This window comes from Cuculus canorus, chromosome 8, assembly GCF_017976375.1.
Source record: "Cuculus canorus isolate bCucCan1 chromosome 8, bCucCan1.pri, whole genome shotgun sequence".
NCBI lineage: Eukaryota > Metazoa > Chordata > Aves > Cuculiformes > Cuculidae > Cuculus > Cuculus canorus.
In genome coordinates this window covers 28,831,975-28,856,964 of record NC_071408.1, presented here as the reverse complement: position 1 = coordinate 28,856,964, position 24,990 = coordinate 28,831,975, and the positions used below count along the sequence as shown (strand labels likewise).

Genomic DNA, 24,990 nt, shown 5'->3' with positions numbered 1-24,990 from the left:
GAATTCCAGAACGAGTCTCGGTCCATTTCGGGGCATTTATGGCTCCGCCACGTGCTTCTTGCTTTCCCCGACACAAACACTCGCCGTCGTTTCCGGTCACGTGAGCGCACCCACTTCCGGCGTCGCCGGCGTCGGGGTTGCCAAGGCAGCGGCGTCGCGATGGCGGCCGAGCTGCAGCCCGTGTCGGTGTTCGGGTGCCGCCCGTGCGTACCCGGCGGGGTCCGGTTCCTGGGGGAGCGCGAGGTGCTGCACGCGGCGGGGGCGGGGTGCGTGCGGCGGAGCCTGGGGCCCGGCCCGCACTGCTTCGTCCCAGGTGCCACCGACCTCGCTGCCGACCCGAGCCCTTCCCCGAGCCCTGCCCCGACCCTGCTCCAGACTCCTCTCCTCGACCCTGTTCCAAACTGCGCTCCCAGGTCCACTGCCCAGCCCTGCTCCCTGACCCCGCTCCCAGCCCTGCTCCCAACTCCACTCCCTGACCCCGCTCCCAGCCCTGCTCCCAACTCCACTCCCTGACCCTGCTCCCAGCCCTGCTTTGAACTTTGACCCTTGACCCCACTCCAAACTTCACTCCCAGCCCTGATCCACCCCACCCTGACCCCTGTCCTCCCCGCAGGCACCAAGAAGAGCCGGGGCGTGCAGGCGCTGGCCGTCAGCCCCGACCAGCAATTCCTGGCCATTTCCGAGGTGTTGGCAGAGGAGCAGCCAGCCCTGTTAGTGTGCGCGCTGGCGGGGTCACATCAGCGGAGGAGGCTGGTGGCCAAGGGGCTACCGATGCGGGAGTCTGTGTCACTGGCCTTCTCCCCCGATGGCCAGTACCTGGCAGCCGCCATGGCCCCCCCTGAGGGCCACCTCACCTTCTGGCTCTGGAAGAAGCAGCAGCTGTTGGCGAAGGCCTGCATTCGAGCCCCGGGCGGTGGTGTCTGCCAGGTAACGGCTGCAACCCTCACGACTCCGGAGCCACCAGGCTGCACACGCCTGCCTCCAAAACTGAGTGGGGACAGCAGCTCCATGGCCTGTTTTTAACGTTTTGATTCACAAGTGCTTTGGGAACCCATTGCACTATTTAAAAAAGACGGAGAAGTGGATCGATCAAGGATCAAACACAGTTCAACAAAAACTAGGTGCCAGACAGCACGCAAATTCAGTCCTTGCACAGATTGCTGTGGCCACGAGGGAAGAGAGGACTCCATGCTGTACATCAGAGAATCATAGAATGGTTTGGGTTGGAAGGGACCTTAAAGATAATACAGTTCCAGCCCCCTGCCATGGGCGGGGACACCTCCCACTGGATCAGGCTGCTCAAAGCCCTATCCAACCTGGCCTTGAACACCTCCAGGGATGGGGCAGCCACCACTTCTCTGGGCAACCTGGGCCAGGGCCTCTCCACCCTCACAGGAAAACTTTTCTTCCTAATATGTAAATCTCCCCTCTTTCAGCTTAACACCATTCCCCCTCATCCTGTCCCTGCACTCCCTGACAAAGAGCCCTTCCCCAGCTCTGCTGTAGCCCCTTTTGGTATTGGAAGCTGCTTTAAGACTCCCTAGAGCCTTCTCCAGGCTGAACAAGGCCAACTCTCTGTCTGTCCTTGTACGGGAGGTGCTCCAGCCCTCCGATCATTTTTGTGGCTTCCTCTACACTCACTCTAACAGATCCATGCCCTTTCTGTGCTGAGGACTCCAGAACTGAATGCAGGACTCCAGTTTATTTACAGTCTCTCTGAACTTTCTTGGCATCACTGCAATAGGATGCTGGGCTGGAGGAACTTTTGCTCTGACTCATGAACATTTTTGTGTCCATATCACATGAGGTTCTCTCAAATCATCTGAGATCTATAGGATGTGGCCAGTTCAGTTGCCCCTGCAGAAACACTTATTCAGTACGTTGGCTGTGCTCAGTAGGTGTAATGCATCTTGGAAGCTCTCAGCATGCTCGTGCACCTTGTCCTTCCAGTGATCTATTCCTTCTACAGATCAGAGGAGTAGCCCAGGGAGAGTGAACACTGGTGGTGTTCAAACAATTCCTGCATCGTGCTTTGCGTGCCCTTTTTACTATCTTTCTTGCAGGGAGATAAGAGGCTTTCAATACATTGGTTAGTTGGACCTTACTTGCTGTTTCTTCTAGGGTGCTGCTTCAAGAGGTTGGGTGAACTACTGACTTCATAAGTTCGATTCCTAAAGAGAGGAGAGTAACTGTAAAGACAGCTGCTGTCTAGAGACCCATTAAGCATGAAAAATGAGGTCTAACTACTACTGCGGTTGTTCATGAGATGGCTATTGTAGTATTTTCACCTATAAATTCCTAATTATGTGAATTAATGTGAATAATGGGCAAGGTTTGCCTGAAATATGGAAATACAGAATTTATTCCCAGCCTTTAGGAATGAATAGTCCTGCTTTTCAGGAATCTTCCTGGCTGAAAAACTTGCTAATCAGCAGTAAATATGTATTTTGGCTTTATTTTCTCATTTAATCCTGAAGGGCAGAGACAACTTTCTCTTCGGTATTGCCTTGTGATTCAGATAGTGTCTTAGCTTATTAAAGTTAATGTATTTGTAGCATCAGGTGAAATTTATATATGCAGTTTTGAAAGGGGAAAAACTGCAATATGTAGTTATGATGGCTTTTTCTTAGTCTCTTCTCAACTCCTATAAGTTTCTGTGAACCTTCTTGCCTTGTTTGTTTTCCTGTATTGAAAGTCTTCTGAACAGGTATAGCATTTCCTTATTTGTGAACATAGTTGTGTAAAATAATTTCTCTCTCTTTCATTACATAGTTGAGTTTTAGTCCTGGAGACAACACACTGGTTTGTGTCACTGGAAATGGCTTTTTTAAACTTTTTAAGTACAACGAAGGAACTTTGAAGCAGATAAATTTACCAAAGGAAGAGCCACAAAACTACCTGTGCCATACCTGGCTGTCCGAGGAAGAAGTTGTGTGTGGCACTGACACAGGCAAACTTGTGTTGTTTGAAACTGGAGAGCTGCACTGGGAGACAAGTGTAAAGTACAGAAAACCACCCAGGAAACTAGAAGATGGAACAACAGAAGAATGTGAGAGGTAAATCTTTGTTAAGTACTATTACTAGTAGTTTCTTGCTCATGCACATAGATTAAAGCAGGCCATTCACTTATTTCCTTCTTGTCCAGTTTATGGATGGGTTATAATATTTTGGTTCCTGATGATAAACGTGTTTTGATTTGCCTTTCTTTATTCTTAAATCTTTATTTATTTCCTACTTGCAGGTCGTCTTATGTCTCTTGTGAACTGGCCTCTGAAGATGATGGTTCACAACAGGATTCTTTGCCTCAAATATCTGCAATTGCAGCTTATTCCAAAGGCTTTGCGTGTTCTTCTAGCCCAGGAGTTGTTCTTCTGTTTGAGAAGACCATGGAAAAGGAAGTCTACAAGGAGAGTCAAGAAATCTGGGTAGGGAGAAAAAAGCTTTTCCAAGCAATTATGCTGTAGAGACTGAGACAGGACAGGATGCTTCCAATTCAGTTATTAATAATAATTTTTAGCAGATCTCTATATTACATTGTAAGCATTAGCTAACTGTCCCCGTGATGTCGAAAGGAAGGGAGTTGCCAGAGCTCACTCTGAAATTCAGTGACAGAGGTCCTTTTGCAGGGTAGCTGTGCGTGTTCCCACATGAAAAATGTGCTTTGCAGTTGCTAAACTTCAGGAAACCTTCAAGAAACTTGTCTTTACGGAGTCTTTTTGAGCTAAGAAGTAGTGTACATCAGTTTTGAAGAATTCAGCTGCCTTATTTTTTCCAAAGCAAAGCTTTTCTCCTCTCAGCTATTTATTATAGCTGCCATGAGACATGCACTCTTAAGTAATTGAGTAAGCTTTCTAACTGTTCTATAGTGATCTGTATGCATTGACTTACTGCAGTCTCTGGATAAGAACGTTTTACTCTGATGACCTGGTCAAGCCTTCATACTCTGGACCTAAAAGGTCAGACCTTCTCCGTGCACGACAACCTGTCATAGGACTGTTACCGACCTGAATGATGCACTGCAAAGAGCTGTTATTCAGTTTTCAGGCAGTTTTCATACTGCCCCTTGCTAGATTTTTTTCCTCAATGTTTTTCTGCTGCTATTTTCATTTTTCTTTAATGCAGCACTTAAGATTACTGCTGAAATGTCCTCTGACACTTTTTTTCAGCTGTAATGCTATAGATACAGTTAGGTTATCCACTTTTTTCTACCTTGCAGTAGTTAGGTATTATGAAATATCCAAGTTGTCTTACTGATGTTATGTATATGCTTAGTAGAATAGCATTACAGCAAAAGTTTGTGAGAGTGTACTAAAACATGGAGATCTGGACTATCCCATGGGATGCATTTTTTTGTTCAGCTTCCTCAGGACATGTTCAGCAGTGAGGCAGAACAGTCATACAGAGAGGACATTATATGCATATGCTTCAGCCCCTCTGAGGAAACAATGGTTGTTAGCACAAGTACAAATCAACTTTACATGTTTACTATGCTCTCCACCAATCTTACGAAGGTGAGTGCAATCTTACCGCATTCCACAGTCGTCATGTCCTGTAGGGGCTGTAATTGTTATGGCACAGGCTATTCAGGTTGGCTTTCTAGGATGCATTCTCATAAAATCTATCAAAGGGCATATGAAGCCCTAAAAACTCATCATATGAAGTGCTCTGCGTGCTACTCTGAGAGCTGTATCTCAGTAGCCCTGTACGAATATCTGATGTTATGCAGCAGATCAATAGAGGACACTGTTAAGGCTGTTTAAGGGGGTGTCACTGCTGAACCACTTAAGTAAGGCTTTAGCAGAGAGATTTTTATCTTAACTGTAGTAGTTTATGCTCCACTATATTACATGAACACTTTAATGCAATGATAAAGCTGAAACAGTAATGGGAATCTCATGTTAGTCTAAAATAAGAGTTGTTGAAGTAGTTAGAAGTGAAACCTCTTTGTGAAGGGCAAACATAATGAAAAACATTCCCTACTCTGAAGGAATTAATAGGAATTAAATAATGCAAAGACAAGAGATAAATGCCTTATGAAATAGACTTGCATGAAGTTGAATACCTAAGGTACATGCAGACATATAGAAAGATCTTTACAGGAAGGGTTATTTTGTTACAGGTCCTTTTTCTGCACACAGCCTAAGATTTTATTGGTGTTTCACTTCCAGCGTGGAATAACTAAACATCCTGCTTAAGCTGCTTAGCACTAAACACTTGATTATTTTTAAATATTTGTCTGACCAGAAGATCTGAACAGAATTCATCCAGGTCCAGTTTTATTTATATATCTGACTTGCATTTCTTTGGACACTACAGTTATGTTCCGCTCTCATTAGTATATGAGAACTATGGGGCCTACATCTTCCCTTCATCACTTTTCTTGATTTGTTAATTATAAAGTTAAAACTGATTTTGACGTTGTTATGTTTTTAACATTGTAATGATCAGACTGGTGCAGTGAAAGGGTTAAGTTGTTTCCTCAAATCTATTTGATTACTGTGTGCAAAGAGCTCTGATAGATTTCTTACCTGACTTACTGCCTGCAGTGAAATATTGGTGATTTTTTTATGTTCTATTTGCTTCTCAGAAGGAGGCAGCTTATTTCGTTTATCTGAATTTCTCAGTGCACTCTGCTTCAGTCACTGGCCTGGACGTCTGTATTTGGAAACCCATTCTTGCTACTTGTTCCCTGGATAGAACTGTCCGCATCTGGAATTACAATATGAAGTAAAGTGTTGTTTGTGTTTGTTATTACCTCTTGCTTTTTTTGTGTATTGTATTTAGCAGGTAACAGCAGTGATTTCATATAAAGGAGAATGTTATTCTGATAAAATTCTTGTGTGGTGTGGGATGTAAATGGTCTTAATGACATGATTTGGGAGGTGTGAATAGGCAGTGCCTTTAAAACGAGCCTTTCCTATTAAGCCATTTTTGTGTCTGAGTTTTCATGAGTTTTCGCAAAAAAACCCTTCAGGAATGTTTCATTTAGCTTTGTCTTAAGATGGTGTTGTCCCATCTCCTGCTCTGCAGCTGTAGTTCTTAAGCCAAATGACTCCATTTTTTAAGCTTCTATATGGGGAGAAAAGCAAATTTCAGAAGAGATTTTTTGTAGGTTTGCAATCAGTGGTTCATTTACCTTCTTCATTGTATTACAGTAATCAAGGATTTGCTCTTGCACCTTCCACACCTTTTCTGTGAACCAGAAAGTTCAGATTTGCCTTTGTTTGCCGTAACATCTGTGCGATCGTTACTTAACTGAATGCCAACACATTTCCTCAAGGACAAGGCAGCTTCAGATTGTAGCTCCAGGTGTCCTTGCTGGGCCAGATGATGTCCTGGCAAGCATGCATAGGGAGTTGGGACTGTTCCATACTGTGCCATGATTTTCTCTTTCAGCACTTTGGAACTGTGTAAGAAATATCACGAGGAAGCATACACAATATCGCTTCATCCCACTGGCCTTTTCTGTTTGATTGGGTTTTCTTACAAACTACGATATATAAGTCTACTGTATGACGACATGCGTGTTTTCAAGGAGTTTTCTGTGAGAAAATGTAGCGAGGTAAGGAGTTATGGAAAAATTAAACTGGGGAGTTACAGGGAACAGTGGGGTGAAGAATGTGACAGAAGATAGAGAACCCTCCAAGAGATCCTAGTGGGATTTAGCGTCTGAAAGCACAGAGAAAAGGATTCTAACTATTGGAAAATGAGCCTGGAGGTCAAAGCGTTAATTGTGGACCTGGGAAGCAGCAGGAGGAGCAATTTGCTCAGAAATACTCAAGGACTGCAGGAATAGGATGAGGGGTAGCAGTTTTCAGCTGAAAGAGGGGAGATTGAGATTAGATTTTAGGAAGAAATCTTTTCCTGTGAGGATGGGGAGGACCTGGCCCAGGTTGCACAGGGAAGTCGTGGCTGCCCCATCCCTGGAGGCGTTCAAGGCCAGGTTGGATGGGGCTTTGAGCAACGTGAACTCGTGGGAGGTGTCCCTGTCCATGGCAGGGGTTTGGAACTGAATGTTCCTAAGGTCCCTTCCAAATAAAACCATTCTATGACTGAATTTCACAGAGGAAAACAACAATGAAGAAAGTAAGAGGCTAATTATGTTATGGATTTTTCTTTTCGTGTAACATTCTGCTATTAGATGATGTCATTGGAATTCAATGCATGATTTTTTTATCCACTGCATCTACAGTAATGGGTGATTGTGTTCTTTCTGTAGTGCTCATTCAGTAACGGAGGACATCTTTTCGCTGCAGTTGATGGAAATGTGATTCGAATTTATTCCAGCATCACCTTTGAGAATATTCATAATCTGAAAGGTCATAGTGGCAAGGTTAGTAAACAAACCCATTCCAACTCATTAAAGTATGAACTAGTTGGTAAGATGCGTTTTGAAAAGGTAAAGTACAATTTTGGATCAGAAACAAGCCCAAAAATTAGAAACAGAAATACGGAAGTCAGGGGTTTTTTGTCAGGAGTCAATTTATGCACAGGATACATCTGAAGAGTCTGTCCTTAAATTGAAGGTGAATGATTTATTGGTAATAAATGATAAAAATAAAATGTACTACTCAGTATTTAGATGAGCTTTTTCCTGACATTTTGTACACAAAGTAGTTCTTACTGGGTTTGGGTTTTTTTTAATGCTAGGATGGAATTAGTTGGGAATCATCCAGGGGTTTTTAAGTAAGACCTAGGAGTATGATTCCAAAGCTGTCATGGATTTACTGATAAAACGACTCCATGCCTTATGTCTATAACTTCCACATCAGGCTCCTTTGCATGTTTTGCTTTTGCCAGGTATGTGCAGTAAAATGGAGCGCAGATGATACGAAATTTGTCTCCTGTGACACAAATGGTGCTGTGTATGAGTGGAACTTGTTGACAGGTAAAAGGGAGTCAGACTGCGTGCTCAAGTCCTGCATCTACAGCAGCATTGCCCTGTCTCCTGATGCCAAAATCATCTTTGCTGTTGGATCTGACCAAACTCTCAAAGAAATTTCGGAGTCTTTGGTGAGTTAAGAAGCCCTCTGGGATTTTGATGAATTCTCTGGGAAGCGGACTAGTGCTTTGGTTTCCTTGTCATCCATTGGCTAAGTAGGAATCAGTCTGGTTTTGATAGCTGCAGTATTTACTGACACTTTCCTTGTGTTCTTATGTCTTTTACAATGAAACCTAAGATTTTGTAAGTTTTGTATTTTTCTAACTTTAGTTGGATTTACCTAGAAATCTTCTAATCCAGCTAACAAATCATCTTGGTAATTTTGTATCAACTGTTTTGCTGAAATACAAGTGTCTTGCATTTCTTTTGTCCAGAAAAGTAGCAAATTGTATGTGATAACCATTACATCTTTCAGAAGTGATCAACTTGTGGAACTTGGGTTGAAATTTTAATAATGCATATCTATAAAGCTTAATACTAATTAGATTCTTTTAACTGCATTGTTTGCTGCAAGCAGAGGTATAACAATTACTCATGCAATAAGTGATCAAATACTGTTGCGGAATTTAATGTGAGGGGTTGTGCGCTTTGGTTTGTTTTTTCTTTAGATCCAGTATGAAGTGCCTGCTTTTGATGTTGTTTATACTGCAGTAGCTGTTTCTCATTCCGGGCACATGGTGTTTGTTGGTACATCTCTGGGGACGATTCGAGCTATGAAATACCCATTACCTTTGAAGGAGGATTTTAACGAGTATCAGGCCCATGTAGGTGCTGTTACAAAGGTAACGTACTCTCTTTTCTCTGCAATACCAGCTGCACACATCTCCTTAGTACTAATTCTCCTTCCCATTTCATAGCATAGTATGTTAAAACTAAGGCTGAGGCCTTTGGAATTTTCGTATAAATTCACTGGCTGTGCTATAACTGTCTAGAAGGTCTTTTCTGTTCCAGGTTTTTAAAAACCTTCCTTGCAGCTTTGAGAGCAGAAGCAGATCCAATGTCTCCATATGTTCTCTCTTCTCTTCTCTTCTCTTCTCTTCTCTTCTCTTCTCTTCTCTTCTCTTCTCTTCTCTTCTCTTCTCTTCTCTTCTCCCATTGTATGAAGCATGGTGGAGCAAGAGTAGAGGACATAATCAAAATGCTGCTAGTGGGGCTATGTTAATATTTCCGTTATTGACTCTCAGTGGTAGAAATGACTGGGAGTACGTGGGTAGGGAGAAAAATTTGGTATAAAATCAAACTGTGTCTCCATTCTTCCTTGTCTCTACTATTATTTTGTTTTCTGTTCCTTCTAAGATGTCCATAACAAACAATGACCAGCATCTGCTTACTGCCTCAGAGGACGGCTCTATATTTGTCTGGAAAGTGAATGATAAAGTAGGTGATATAGTGAAATATGAAGAGGAAGCTGAATATGCTGAGGAAGTGCTGGTCATCAGGTCAGATATAGAAGAGAAGGTAGGAGGAGCAACTCGTGAACATGAACCATGAGATTCCTAGTGTGCAACTTATGATTTACATTTGCGTGATGCTTGGGACTCGGTGTTCCTACATGGCCTTCTGTTTAAGAGAGCTTGCATGACTTTTGTAATGAAAAGAGCTTACAGCAAGTAACTGCAGCGGTTTGTCAATGTGAAAACTGCATTGTATGAACAGTGAGTGTGCAGAAAAGTTTAGACTTTTCTCTGACACTTTCCCCGGTCTCTTGAAAGCAATTTTAATGGAAAAGAGAAATCAGAATCTGCATTTCTACAGACCATCTTGTAAGATAACTAAGAGGCCTTTCTTCTGAAACTTCTTGGTCTGTCTGAAAATTCTCTGCAAAGGCTGTCTTTCATAAATATGTGCATCTGAATGGAAGGTACTTACCAAGCTGTTGCTAATGGCAAATTATCTCTCTTTTAAAACTACCTTCTCATCTGTGTCCTAACAGAGCCAAGCAATGCTAGACCTACAGCTTCGTGTGAAAGAGCTACAGATAGAAAATGATTACCAGCTGCATTTCAAGGACCTATGCTGTGAATCAAAAATAAAGGAATTAGAAGATAATTTCACTCAAGAAATAGGCTTCCTTAAAACCAAACACCAGGTATGATTCATGTTGCAGAACCAAATACTCTTTTATTGAAGAGTTGAATTCAAGCTTGCATTACATGTGTATGAATGCCTTAAAGCGTCTGAAAAACGAAGCATTCCTTTCTGACAAAGGTGTTCTTGGTATCTGTAAGGCATGAAGCTACCTTTGAGTCAACTATCTTTATAAGTACAAGGGGATGCAAGAGTTCGCCTAGATAGCCTGTAAGTATCTTCACCTAAAAACAGTTCCAGCAATAAATGCTGCCTGAGAGCAAGGATCTGTGCGCTATATCACCCTTGAGTAGAAATGGGACTGTGCCTTAAAAGCTCTGTCACATACAAGGTTGCAGCTGCTGTAGGATGCAACAATTATTCTTCTTAATGCCACCTTCTTTCTGCCCTGGCCGTTTTTTTAAGAATGTCTGCTGAAGTGTCTTGTATGCTTTGAAAACAGAAGTAAAATATATTCCTTGGATTTCTTCTGTTCATGTCTTTATTGATTTCTCTGTGGCCATACTGCAGGACTTCCCTGAAAGGCAAAAAGCCACGATAATTCTTCTCATTGTCTTATCTGTCTGTGTCCGTTACTGCTATTCTATTCTGTCCATCTGTTTGGTGTACACACCAGATTTCTGACCTGTAATTTGCTGTATTTCTGGACCTTTTTTTGAGTTAGAAGGCAAGTGATCCAATAGCAATTTCTCTGGCAGTAAGATGGCTTGAAGTGAGAGATTACATATCACATGATTCAATTCTGTCAGCCTCATGTTCTTTTCAAGCTTTTGGGTGAATATTGTCCTGTCGTGGTGATTTGTTGCTGCTTATTTTGTTGAGCTGCACACAGTCTCTTGGAGTATTATTTCAGTTTGGCTCCATATAAAGAAGTAACAAGTTACCAAGTTACTCACTTGTTTCATTCTTGTATGGTCTTGTCATTTTCAAGTGCTCTTGTCTTTTGTCCCTGCAAATGTTCTGACAGGTTCCTGATTTTGATTTTTTTGAGGAAGTTTAATTGTTCAATCTTTTCCTCAAGTAGTTCCTCAGGCTCTTTAGCTTTTCTCATTGTGCTTTTTGCATTTAAATAACCCGAGTTTTAACCTTTCTATTTTTCCTTATTTTTGTTTAGCTTGACTTATTACCACTTCACTTCTTATAGATGTTTTATCTGTGCTGGTCTTCTTCTGCAGTTCTTCAGGTCTTTTCATAGGTAGTGCTTGGCCATAACTTCTTGAGGTGTGTAGATGATAGGCTTGCAAGCAAACACCTTTGAAGGTGAGTAGAAGTTCTCTAGGCAGGCAAATTGTACTTCCTCTCCAAGTGTCATGTTAAGATTAAACCGAATGACAGATTTGGACAGGCTTGGGGCTAACCTTTCTAGTTATTGTGTCCAACAGGAAAACAGTATTTCTGCTTATGCAAGACCCACACAGTCGTTATGAGAAGAAACTGAAAAAAATGTACTTACGGTACAATTCCCAACATTTCTTATTCCAGTTCTTTGTGCTTTTTTAGAAGATGAAGTCATTTGTGGTGGTAGTCGGACGTTTCAAGCACATGGCATTCAAAACTTAGGTTTATGTCATTCTAAACAAATGTCTGTGTTAGGACTTCAGGATTCCTTCAAGTGAGACAGGAAACATCTTGAACTTTAATATCTGTACAACAATTTGTGGAACTGCAAACTTTTCTCAGGCAGGCGCACACAAAGAAGTAGAAGCTTTTGTAGCTCACAAACTTTTCTTGTTAATATAATATTAAGATTATACAGTACCCTGCATTATGTGAACTCCATTTCCTACTTTCCCCTAGCTTTCCATCATCGTAACAAACTCATCTCTGAGGAAACTTGTCTTAGTGACACGTGGCATCTGAATTTTGCTGAGAAACTTCAAATGTAAATTCTGTTGTGTATGTGTTCCCCACCGTGGGCAAGAGCACAAACAACTTTGACACTGCTTTGCCTAGTTTCAAATTAAAATGTATTTTTCTTATTTTTTTCCCCAGATTTTACAGGCAGAGAAAGAAAAACAGGAGCTACAACACCAGTTTCAACTGTCTGAGCTGATGAATAAACAGGCCAGGGAGGTGCAACAGCTAGGTTAGACTATAACGAGCATTTGTAACGAGAGTCTGGAGGAAGTGCATTAGATTCATAGCCAGTAATGTCACAGGGAGAGATTACTAGAATACAAGTACGAGGAAAAATGTGTGTATGTCATAGAGGTGTTGCAGACCAGATGTTTGTCAAAAATGCACCACACACATGACCATTATGAGAACGTGCACATGGGAACTGTATCTTAGACATTTGGGGTTTGAGATTAGTAATGTTCTCGTTTATCTTATAGCTCACTGTGTAAGAATAGTGAAGTCAGAGACTTCAGCAAGAAGTCTCATGTACAATGCACACAACGTGGAAATACCTTGACCCCAGATTTGTTATCAAGATAAAACAAACACTGCAAATTAGTACAAAAAATCAAGTCCACCCAGAAATGAGTCCATTGCATACTCATATTCTGTAACATTTGTCCCTGTACAGCCTGCTGTGGTTGTCATCTCAGGGGACTGCGTGAATTAGCTGTTATTAATCGGTTGTAAAGGCAGAGTGGGAGATTTTGGTGTAGGTTTTAGACTTGTTCAAGCTGGAACAGAACAACATTCTGTCCCGATGCAGCAAGCAGAGATACAGCAGATTATTCAGAGACACAACTGAGAAAGGTGTATGGCAGCTTTGAAACAGGCATTATTAGTGAAGTGTTGAGTAAAGGGAAGAGCAGGAAACGCAAGAGATGGTTTTCTAGTGAAAAATTTTGTATGGCCACAGAGTCGATAACCCCTGTATATCTGATGAAGAGAGTAGTGAAGTGCTTCTAGTGTAACTTACTGCCAAAAAAAAGACAGTAGAGAATAAGACATTGGTGACTGTAGAAGGGTAGGATGCACCCATCTTTTCTGTTATTTTTATCCATTCCTTATGTTTCCTGTTACCAGAATCTGACAGTAATCAGAAACTATTAATGGAAAATGAGAAATACCAGGATCTGCAAGAGAAATTCCAGAAGATGCTGAAGGACTATGTGGAACAATTGCACAATTTGGAGGAAAGCAAAAGCAAGGCTGTGAAGGACCTAACAGAATATTATGAGGAAAAACTTAATGAGAAATCTGTTCTGCTGAAAGAGGTAGGAGACTTGATTTGCAGTTTAAATTATTGACTAAGTTTATCTCCAACTGTGATAAAATGTTCCCTAGGACAGGAAAGATTGTCTCCTTCCATGCAAATCCTAATCTGCCTGTAACCTTGGGGGAATTTATTGACAAGTAAAATAGTAATGAGGAAAATCCAGCTGTGCTACCAACTTTTCTGGTCTTCATACCTCGAGTATGTAACCTGCTAAGATTAATATCCTTGGGCATTCTCAGCTTCACCTCTCTCCTAGATCCAAGAATTCCTGTTTATTAGTGTGGCTTCGATAATACATTTATTATAATCGAAGAAAGAAAGTTTCAGTCACCTTGTTCTAGTGAAGAGAGAACATTTCTAAAATGGTGAATTCCATTCTTGAGTCCTTGAGGTTCCTGCGTGCCTAATTCGGGGAGCAGAGAGAAGGATCCCGAGTACTTCAAAAACTGCATATTGAGGTCAAACAATTGGCTTGACCAAGAGCAGCCAGATAACTGATAGCTTCCACATCTAAAGTCAATAAATCCTATCAACATTACTGTTTGCAGCCCTGTGTTGCAATACCGGTTTGGAATGAATGTGAGCAAAGAGTGTGAGAAGAGAGACGCACAGAGACTGATGTAAAGCTGAGTGGTTACCGGTCCTAACACATCAGAAACAGCAATTCTAAAAGATCTTCTCAAGTGTTACGCATGTTTGTGTTTTCTGCAGCCAGAACAAGTTTGCTGATGTCTGTATTTGGGCCAGGTTCCTAAGTTGAAGCATCCAAGCCTTAAGAATATTTTTTATGTTTCTCCTAACAGTTTTTAAAGTTACTTTAATCCCCAAAGACATTAGGTTGCCTTAAATGATATTGCTGCAACTCAAGAGTCCACTAAAAATAGGTCCTCTCAGGAGAAACAGTCACAAATAAAGACTTCTGTTCTTTATTGCTCTGTTAGTGCCATCTTCTCTAAAGTTTGCTTTCCTTAACTGCAGGCCATGGAGAATATGAGGCAGCAGCTTCAAGCACATGAAGAAATTAAGAAACAAATTGAAGAAGATGGAGACCAAGAAATCCAGGAAATCCAAATCAAATATAAGAGGCAACTCTTGGAAGAAACGGAAACAAACCTGCATCTGAAAGGAGAAATAGGAATCATGAAGAAAAGGGTATCTCTTATTCTGTGGTAGGATCAGACTGCACGTGAAAACCTATAGCCAAGGCTTGAATTTGATTAATCGCATGTCAGTTTAGTCGTTAATTTAGTTTGTAGCTATGTGACATTTCATAGGAAAACAGTAGCCCCTTCTCATGTCAGTTTGAATGGTTTAGAATCTTTGGGCAGAAGAAGCAGCTGTATCCCAATAGCATTGCTGATATGGTTAGGGACAGGTGATGTAGGAGGTGTGGGGTTTTTTTAAGTACACTTTCTTTTATCTTACATAGTTTTAAATCATAAATAGTAGTATTGTCTATCCTATGGTGGGAAAGAAACGAACCTTTTCATTTTTCCAAGATCCAATGCATTGCTTTGTTAGAAAAATAGTTACTGTTTCATGCAATGCAATAAACACTTTGTGGTTTGCATGCATCATCATTTTTTATTGGTTTTGCTACAATTTTTAAGGAGGCGTAAAACCTTTTAGCTCTTTTACTGCCCGAGTACTACTTTTACCTAAGGATCTAAGGATGTTAGAGGGTTTTTTTTTCTTTTCAATTTCTTCAGTAGCGATCTAGAGACAGAAAAGTTCTTTTCCTTCATAGCCTCTATTATCATGGTTCTGTCTTCAGTTCTGTTGTCTTTTAGACACCAGGTGTTTCTTCATGGGTCCTCACAGTTTGACCAGCACCATTCCTTTGTTTCAACTTTCTTTGCTTCACAGATCTTAGTACTGATGCAAGGATTTTGAGGGCTATGAAGAGCTGTGAACTAAGCCCAAGAGCTATGAACTAGGCACTCTTCCAGTCTAATTTTGAACATCTTTGGAGATATATAACAAGCGATCATCTTAAAAATTTTCCATGGCTTAAGTGTTATTTGGTGCTGATGCTTGTGTATAATATCCATCCCCATCTTGTTTCTGGATACAAATTCCTTAATTCCTTGTAGTGCATTGAGTATTCTGTCAGGATATATAAAAAAATGGAATAATGGATATTCAACCACCTTTTGAGTTACAGGTCTTTAAGTGATGTGATGCTTCTTCATTTTATCTTAGTTCGATATCCTTTATCCCATGCCATCTACGAGGTATCTTACAGACTAGTGTGGCTCAGTTGTGCACAACTTTTAGAGACTTGTTACGTTTTTTCTTGTTCGCCTCTCTAGTTGAAGAGCCAGCTGAAACAGCTCGATGAGCAGAACAGCAGCATTGAGGAGCTGAGGCTGGAACAGCAGAAGCTGCAAGGCATCATTAAGTCACTGGATATGGACATCTCAGCACTGAAGACAGAGATTCAAGGGAGAGACGACACTATCCAAGACAAGGTGAGAAGCAAGACAATTGGCTGAGGTTAAAGTCACCCTTCCTGACTTTAGTACTACTGTGTTGTGATAATAGCACATGGCTGGAAACTGAGTTTTAAATTAAAGAATCGGCAGTCTTTAGTTTGGGATTTTAGTTTCTGTGACTTTCTAAGCTTTTCTTGGGGAGCTCAAGTTTGGGATGTAGAGTTTCTTGTGGCCTGCTCTGGGATCTGTGCTCTGTCTATTATTTGCTCCCTCAACACCTGTGTAGATGTGCAACTGATGTGGTTGTTCAGTCTTACACGAGTTCTATGACTGCTAGTTTTGCATCTACCAGGGTCTTGTCCTAGGGATCTTTTCAAGAGTGCTGTGTCTGATTAAATCCCTTCACCTGTTTCTGCCAGGAGAAGGATATATGTGACCTAAAACAGAAAAATCAGGAACTGGGAAAGCTCAAGTGCAAACTGGATTGCAGTATAGAGGAGTTGAAGAAGCAAACAGAGTCACGTGAAAATGATATTAAAACAATGAAGGAGCAGATCCGCAAGGTGAGACTCTCATTTGCCCTCTGCGACTTAAGCCCTTAGTCTGAATGCAAAGATGACTCCGCCCTGTTTGTTCCTTGGCTTGTTTCAAGGATACACAGCACTGATTCAATATCTTTACAGCTAATAAAAATACTTGCTCACAATAGCTGCTATTTAATTTTCTCTCACATGCTGTCAGTGATCGACACACTTATTTGAGCTTCTGTTTCAGCATTTATTTCTGAACTCTGAGTAATATCAGTTTTGCTTAAAAATAGGTCTTGTCCTTATGTTATTGCCCTCCACATACCCTGTAGAGTTTGCAAGACACTGCCTTTGCTGATCTGGAGGAAGAGAGAGTGAACTTCTCTTAGAAAAGTTGCAGATTTAGGCAAACATAACTCTATTTAGGCATTAGGTAGGTGGACAAATTACTGTTCGTCAGCTGATCCGTGCAAAATATCCATGTAGTCATACTTCGCTTGCAGCAAATTCATTGGAGTGACTTATTTGTGATTGAAGAAACTTATTGTGTTAGTTTTTATAAGTTTCTTTATTTAGAACAAAAGCCTTTTAAATAAAATGCAAACAAATGAATAATTTGTATGTACATCAAAGTGGCATGATGAAAGCCCTGTTCTCTCTTCTGGTCACCGTCTTATGCCAGTAAATGTTGTATTACTGGTATTTCTCTCTGTGTTCTACTGCACTTATGTAGCCACAGCCGTTCAATGCATTTGTTTCTTTTCAGTATCAGGTTCTTATTGCTGCACTTACTCTTTCCAGTACTGGAATTCCTGTTAATTTCTGTTTCACCCATTTTTATTCAGATGGAATATTAAAGCTCCAGATCAACTTAAGCAGGTGAAGAGGCATCACATCATTTAAATGCCTGTAACTCGAAGAGGAGTTGAATATCCATTTTTGTGCTTTCTATATATTCTGACAGAGGGCAGTGTTGTTGCAAAATTGACTTTTCACATGTTGTAATTCAACCTGAAGGGGGATCTACTCCCTCAAGTCTGTATTTCCAGTCTCTGGTTTTCCTGTTATGTGTTGTTTTTTCATGTCTCCTTTTAGTCCTGATTTCCTCCCCCATTTCCTTTCAGATGGAGAGGGAGCTGGACCAGTTCCACAAGGAGAGCGTACAGTTAAAGCTGAACATCACACGACTGCAACAGAAACTAAAGGCCACTGATCATGAGATGCACAAAGAGAGGCAGAAGGTACAGAGTGCAACCACAGTGCAGGTCTTACGTGATGAAGTTTGGGGGGAATGGAACAATGCACAAGCATTAACCTGAGCAAACAGGTACTTCAGGGAATCAGTGTCCAAGGACCAGGAGAGTCTCTCATCAGTGGGGACAAAGGCAGAAAACTCTGAAGCCAACAAGCAGTTTAGAGAGTTGATATGTTAAAAACTCCAGTTATTTAGGTGTCAGTTTGTTCAATCAATGCGTATTCTCCTGGGTCGAACAGAGCCATGAGGCGTGTGCTTTAATTGACTACCCTTCCCTGCCCAACGCTACAATCTGCGGGCACTTGGCCTAAACACAAGCAGCACACAGGCTGCCACCTCCGACAATAGGTAGGCAATAGTAGGATAAAATGAAGGGTGGGATTATGAATGGAGGAGACAAGAACCCCTTGTGTTTGACACCAAGCACGTCAGACGTGAGGGAGGAAGAGGGAGCGAGAGTGAGAGTGAGGGGGCTGAGCTGGCAGTGCAGGGCTGAGGAAGCAGGTAGAGAGGCCTGGTGGAAACCACGTGAGAATGAGAAGACGATGTGAAATCAAGTTGTGCATGTGTCTAATATGTGTTTGTCTCTGTCCTCCTCTCATTAACTATTTGTGTGCTGTTTCTTAAATAAGAATGCAGGTTGTTTGGGGAAGGACAGTGAGGAATAGCATTCATGATGATAGGACACTGTTTTTCAGATGAGATCTCGGGATGCTGGCACTTACATTACCTAATGCAAGTACCTTGATTAATATTACTGATAAAACCTACCACTGCTATTAGATGTGTGCAGTGCTTACATCCCCAGCAATCTTTTTAATGATACATTTTTGGAAACTTAAGTAGAAGTAAAGTACATGAGGGCTTTCTCCAGGTCTGTGAGGCTTTCTAGAATATTGCACATGATAGAGTGCTCTGATGAGCCAAATAAGACTGTACCTACATCATTCTTGCAGAAGCAAGATATGGAAACTCTCGTCAAACGATTTAAAGCAGATCTTCATAATTGTATGGGCCTAATTCAGGATTCAAAAAAAATGAAGGAAGGGATCCGTGAGCTCTACACCAAGTATGCGCAGCAATCAGACATGGTGAGTCGGGGCCTTTGCCTTCTCCTTGCAGATGAATTTCTCTAGTAATTATTGAGGCAACGTGCTGTGCCCCCTCAGGTGGAGGTTGAAGCAGTGGACACAGATTTGCAGCAGAAATACATGAGACATCAAGAGTATCTTGAGAGGAATTTGGAAGCTTTAAAAAAGAAGGTGGTGAAGGATCAGGAACTTCATGAAGCTGCTCACATACGCATTGTGCAGGTAAGAATCCTTTTCCTTGTAGTATGGAGAGGGGAAAAGGAAGCAGCCGCACAAAAAACCACTTTAGCAGCCTTGATACTATGGTTTCTTAGGATTTTGAAATAATTTTGGTTTGCTTCCTTGCCGAAATTCCTAAGTTTTTCCAGTGCTTCCATTGAAGAGTGGTGTTCATTGAGCTTCTGAATCATAGAATGGTTTGAAGAAACCACTCATAGAATCATAGAATGGTTTGAGTTGGAAAGGATCTTAAAGAACATCTGATTCCAACCCCTGTGCCTTGGGCAGGGACACCTCCCGCTGGACCAGGCTGCCCAAGGCCCCATCCAAGCTGGCCTTGAACACCTCCAGGTTTCTTACGGTTCTCACAGTTCTCTGGACAAAAAGTACAAGATCTCTGAAGTCAGAAATTGCTGCTGTTTTGTGATATTTTCCCTAATGTAGAAGGAGCTAGGGGGTCGCTGCTGCCTGGATATTTATTTTTTACAGAATTAATGTACTTATTTTTTATTTCCAACTATTTATAATTGCCATCATAGTCAATTTGCACTTGTCTGAGCGCAAGCTATACTTGCTGTGTAGTGGAGCTTAGGAAGTAACTTTGGAAGAAGAAAAAGAAAAGAAAAAGAAAAAGAAAAAAATGACTTTTTTTGGCCATGTAGTCCTATGCCTACTGGACTGAATTCAGAAGAACTTTCAGGTTTTCACATCCAGGCTTTTTGAGGAAGTTCAGAAACACATGACGAATGTACCTATTCGTCCCCAGATCTCTTGCTCAGAATCCTCGTTCCTTACAAGACAAGGTAAACTTGTGACTGCTGGGGCCAAAGATTCGATTTCTTTTCATCTGGAGTGAGAGGATCTAAAGCCCCACACCAAACATCCTGAGAGGACAACTCTTTTAAGTCTCTTTTTACCATGATCTCCTTCTGCCTAGTCAGCATTTCCTTTTCCCCTAACCAGCCCTTTCTGCATTGTTACTTTATTATGCTTCCTCCAGATCGTTAGACTTCAGTTCCCTCCTAATTCATCTGTTCTTTGCTATTTATCCATGTGCTTCTTCAGCTCAGGCAGCAGAGATCTTCTTCCCTGGCCCTGTTTCAATTTTTTACTCCTTCTGCATGTTAGATGTTTCTATTTGGCACAAAAGGAGGTGGCTTCAGAAAATTACCTGGAGAATTTCCTTGCTGGAATGGGGTGACAGATGGTGCTCATAATGATAATACTTGATGTCTTGGATCAGTAAGCCTAACGCAAGATGATGATTAAAACCAAATTAATAAAACATCTGGAAGATGAAGATATCAAAGGTTCTAACCAGCCTGGTTTCTTCAAAGAAAAAAAAGCAATTCTCTGAAGTCTAGTCAATTAATGAGACTTTATAGCCAGGAGGAATTATCACAGTCTTCCAGTCCTTCACGGGGGGCTTTTAAGACTAGAGTAGACCAGCTTCTGTTAGGGCTTGCTTTGAAAAAGTGAATGATATCTTGATGGCCTTCTAGCTCTGTATTTCTATTATTCCTCAGTTGTGCTTACATTTTCAGAGCTGTACGTTGCTCTTTGAGTGACTGGATGCATTTCACTGGTGACTGCTGCAACAGGTGATTAGAACTGTCAAGATAATTTTAATTTTCTTGCCAATCTGCAAGTTGCTTCTTGTTAGTCTGTTAGTTTTCCCTCCAGCCTTCTGTATTTGTAACGGCTTCTTTGGTCACTTGGATAACATAAAGAACAAACACACCGAATAATCTTCAAGTAACGCTTGAACTGAAGCATGTATAGGATGAGCTTTTCCGTACTACGTCCTACCTGTCAACACTGTAGGGACTTCGTAGGCTGTAGATTGCATCCAGACATTATATGCAGTTGTACCGATGGCCTCGTCCTCCGTACATTTGATCAGCCCCCTTTCTGAGAGTTGTTACTTTGCTACAATATCCATGACAACAGGTTTTCCCAGGAAGATTTATTTTAATCCATTGCATGATGATTGCATTGCAGTGCAAGCATTCTGCTGGAACGCAAAGATTGAATTAAAGGCTAATCTCTGTGGATAGTACGTGTCTTCAGTGAAAAACAGTATCAGTGTAAATCAGTGGCCTTTTATCACTCACTAAACCAAACAAGACATTTCTATCTAGTCCAGATAGGCCCATACAAGGTACTATGTATTATTCTGTCTAATAGAGCAAAAGCAAGGTCTTCATCTGATAACAGCATTCAACCACTTGGACTAAACTTATGATAATGTTCATGACTAAAGTACACCTGAAAAGAAATGCTGGGACCTAACCCTGAAAGCTGGTCAAAAGAAAATTTCCTTGACTGATTCTTGGAAGTTCTCCTCTTTGTGTGTTCCTCTGAGGATCAAGCTCTGGGATAAATGCTTAGTAGTCAAATTTCATCTGTGTTTGAAGACTTGAGTTAAACAAGTTGGAATCAACAAAATATTACGGTTTCAGAGCAGGCTGCCTAAGCTCACCAACTCATGCTGGATTGTCCATCGCAACCCCTGCAAGAACAATGGATCTTGCCGAATTAGTTCAGTCCTTAACGCATTCCACAATCTTCCTCCAGTCAATGTCTTCAGACTGAGGGGAAACTAAAGCACACTCGGTGAACTTGTCTCAATGTGAGGCATTGAGAATCTCGCCACGTACATGAACCCTGAGTTATCACTGCCAACTTGAACTTTTTGAGTGCATCTATATACAAATAATCACAGTAAGCATTATGCTTTGTTACTAAACAGGTTTCAGCTGTGTGGTACCAGTACTTTATACTGTAAGGAACCAAACCATGTGCCTTACATAAATCTCTTAAGGCAACCTAATTATCTCTATTAACCAAAATTATTTTTAAAAATTAAGGTTTGAAGACACTTTTTTCATAGGAAAATGTCATTAATCCTCGTTCTTACCTTGTCTTGTTTTAGTGGGTACCCAAAGTATGCCTTTTGGCCATTTATCTGTTTAAAATATTGCCATTTATGATGAAGTTCCAGGGGCTGGAATGGTGCTGTGTTCCAAAACTGCTAAAAAACTAGCATAGGTAGCTGAAATCATTGCTATTCTTGGTTCAGGTATGATGGCAGCTGTGTAACATTTGTGCTAGCTGTTGATGTGATAAGGTATTTCACTGTAACGGGCAAATATATAATTCCACTTCTATTGAATTCAGAAAAGCAATATTTATTTAATGGTCCTCCTGTTTCTGTATTCCAAGCAACAGTTTTACCATTCTTTGCTACTATCAGCCCATACTGATTTTGCTGAAGTCTTTCAGTCTGTCGCAACAATGGGTAAAGCACATTCCCTTGCCCTGCCATAACTCCTTCAGCAAGATGCTTTGTGGTAGGCGATTAAAAAAGTTAGAGGATTGAACTTCTATGGGTTGAAAACTGACTAAAAGAACAAAAGATTTAGACAGGGCCAGCTTTTCATTGTAACAGCACGTTAGCAATAGGTATCTGAAGTCTCCATATGGTCTATGTTATGTATTTCTTAATTTGGAAGGAGTGTTGGAAGTGGATGTCTGTCAGAACTGGTGAAGAGGGCTTTGAAGAACTGCAAGGAGATACAGATAACTTAAGTGAACAGACATATATTGGCAAATGAACAGCAAAATAATACATGCTGGAGGGAGAAATGCGAAGTGTTTGCTTTAATTCTGAATTAATTGGATCAATCCAGGAAGGGCCCTGAGCATCCCGGTGAACTGGCAAAGGAAATGGTACCTCAGAGTGCAGCTGCAGTCAGAAAAGCAAAACAAATATTAGCTTATTGAGCTAATATGGTTTGAATACTGTCATGTTTTGTGGCAAATCTACCGTGGCCTTATCTGAAACATCACATACTGTACTGATTGCCCTGTATCTTCTCCTTGTGATACTGATTCTGTGTGGTGCTGTGTCCTTCCCAAGAATATGAAGTATTGCTGAGCCAGATTGTACCTGTGCTTTTCCTCATGGGACGTACTGTTTTTGCAGGAAAATGTGAGTCTGATTAAGGAAATTAATGACTTGCGGCAAGAATTGGAGATGAGTCGTACCCAGGTACATGACCTCCAGTCAGCACTAAAATTAACCAAGAAAAAGCAAGCAATTCAAGACACAGGTGAATAGTGCTTCTTTTATGCTTTCCATATTATCAGTACTCTGTCCTTGGTTACTGTCTCTGTTGTGTTACTGTCTCCACATCATTCCAGCTTGTCTAGCTGGTGGTACCTGTTATATTGTAACGTTGATTGTAGAAGTTGCTAAATGCTGCAGAATCTTACTATTTGGCTCTACTCCTTCAGCCCTGAAAAATGCCTTTTTTTGTCCATGCCGAAGAATTCTGCAAGCTGGACCTTTGTTACTCTGCTCTGTCCTCTCTGATTTTATCTTCTAGCTCCCACCAGTGATCAGCTGTCCAGCCCAGCTGTCCTGAGGTTGAATGCAGAGAAGGAAAATGAGAAGATCATAGAAATGCAGCAACTAGAAATTGAACAGCTGCGAGACCAAATCCAGAAGAAGGGACAAGTCCTTGCTGTTCAGCCTCTCAAGACACAGCAACAGTGACCTGGTTCAAGAGTGCCTTACACCATTGTGGTCTCCTGGCAAGATCCGAAATACAACGGCATAGGTTAGACTTCCATAATACTGTACTCTTCCTCTAGAAGCATTTGTGCAGCACTTACTGCTGTGAATACAAGGCACCAGCTTTCACTTCTTTCTACTTTCCTGGAATCTGCCCTTTCCATGAGGCGTAGGAGCTACGAGAAAAAAACAATGTGTCAGCGCAAGACTGATCTTTGTGCCTTCCTGCTAAGGGCAGGTACATACCTTTCTCTTGCATGTGTCCTAGTTCAGAAAAGCTGGTCAAATTCTGCAAGCCTTTGCTGCTAGAATTCTAATTTGATATCATTGTGCTGCAAAAATAAACATCAGCCTTTTATTTTCCCATATTGAATTGCCTATGTTATGAATCATAGAATGGTTTGGGTTGGAAGGGACCTCAAAGCCCATCCATTTCCAACCCCCTGCCATGGGCAGGGACACCTCCCACGGGATCAAGTTGCTCAAAGCCCCATCCAACCTGGCCTTGAACACCTCCAGGGATGGAGCAGCCATGGCTTTTCTGTGAAACTCGTGCCAGCGCCTCACTACCCTCACAGCAAAAAATTTCTTCTTAATCTCTCATCTAAATCTCCCCTCTTTCAGCTTAAAACCGTTCCCCAGCATTCCCTGATAAAGGGCCTCTCCCCAGCTTCCCTGTAGCCCCCTTTAAGTACTGGAAGGCTGCTCTAAGGTCTCCCCAGAGACCTCGTCTACGTCCATACAAAGGGTTGCTTGCGCTTAAGACAGATGTCAGTGATATCCAAGCAAGTATCCAGTCAACGACTAAAGATCAATTACCTTGTGAGGGCAACCTTTCACTAGGGGTCAAGCATACCTGAGCTACAGCCCTCGCCCTGTTTCCAACATCTGCGATCCTTTTAGCTCATATTTTTAGTAAAGTTCTCTTAAAAGATCACTCTGCAAAGCACTCTTGTATAGGGAAAGGAGGGAGTAATTTCTTTAATAATGAGGGGAGAACGAGGTAAGTTTGTCCTCCTTTGTTGTCTGTGGGTGACTCACCGTCCCCCTGAGGAATACGGCACACACACATCAGAAGTTTAAGCTACTGGTTGAGTGTGGGTCTGTGGTTTTATATCAGCCAGTGCGCTACTGTTTCTGTTTCCTATCCTGCATTGGAGAGAAGTGACAAGTGTTTCTGTAGACTGATAATAATATTATACAGAAGATGGTGGTACCAAGGCTGGATAACTTGTAAGCTGCATCACCATTCGGGATACTGGACTCATTTACAGGCTAACACTGCAGCAAAACAGATGATTCCATGAGCTCCTGTGACCTGAGAGACTTCAGTTGAGTGCTTTGTCTATGAATTAAGTTTCTTTAATCTTAACTTCTTTCATTTTGCAGCTTTAACCCGTATGAAACATAGGTTTCACAGGAGGAAAAGAAAGAAGTTATGATGAAATCACTCTCTTAATGTGCTAGTTTAACACCCTTTCTTCCTCTCCCCCTCCCCTCATCTTGATACTTCCTGTGCAGAAAGAGGATGTAATTAATGTAATTAGCAAATGTTTTAGAAACTAGTTCCCTCTTAAATTTTCAGAACACACCCATTTTAATTTGCTAGACTCCCGTGTGGTATAATTTTCCCCTCACTCTGTCAGAATAAATGGAGTGGTAGAAGCCACTTCTTTAAT

The 24,990-nt window shown here is 41.4% G+C and overlaps 1 protein-coding gene across 1 annotated transcript; it reads left to right on the top strand.

The window, feature by feature from the left end:
• Positions 1-141: 141 nt before the first annotated feature.
• Positions 142-23,657, top strand: CFAP57 (cilia and flagella associated protein 57). The gene is made up of 22 exons (XM_054073643.1): positions 142-313; positions 614-927; positions 2,773-3,056; positions 3,242-3,425; positions 4,359-4,511; positions 5,588-5,727; positions 6,397-6,562; positions 7,220-7,333; positions 7,801-8,013; positions 8,551-8,724; positions 9,239-9,400; positions 9,876-10,031; positions 12,023-12,116; positions 13,013-13,203; positions 14,184-14,357; positions 15,518-15,676; positions 16,060-16,203; positions 17,292-17,408; positions 18,379-18,513; positions 18,592-18,735; positions 22,721-22,847; positions 23,124-23,657. Exons 1-22 carry the CDS (start codon positions 160-162, stop codon positions 23,291-23,293), a joined length of 3,669 nt encoding a protein of 1,222 aa, XP_053929618.1. The 5' UTR covers positions 142-159; the 3' UTR covers positions 23,294-23,657.
• The last annotated feature ends 1,333 nt before the right edge of the window (positions 23,658-24,990 follow it).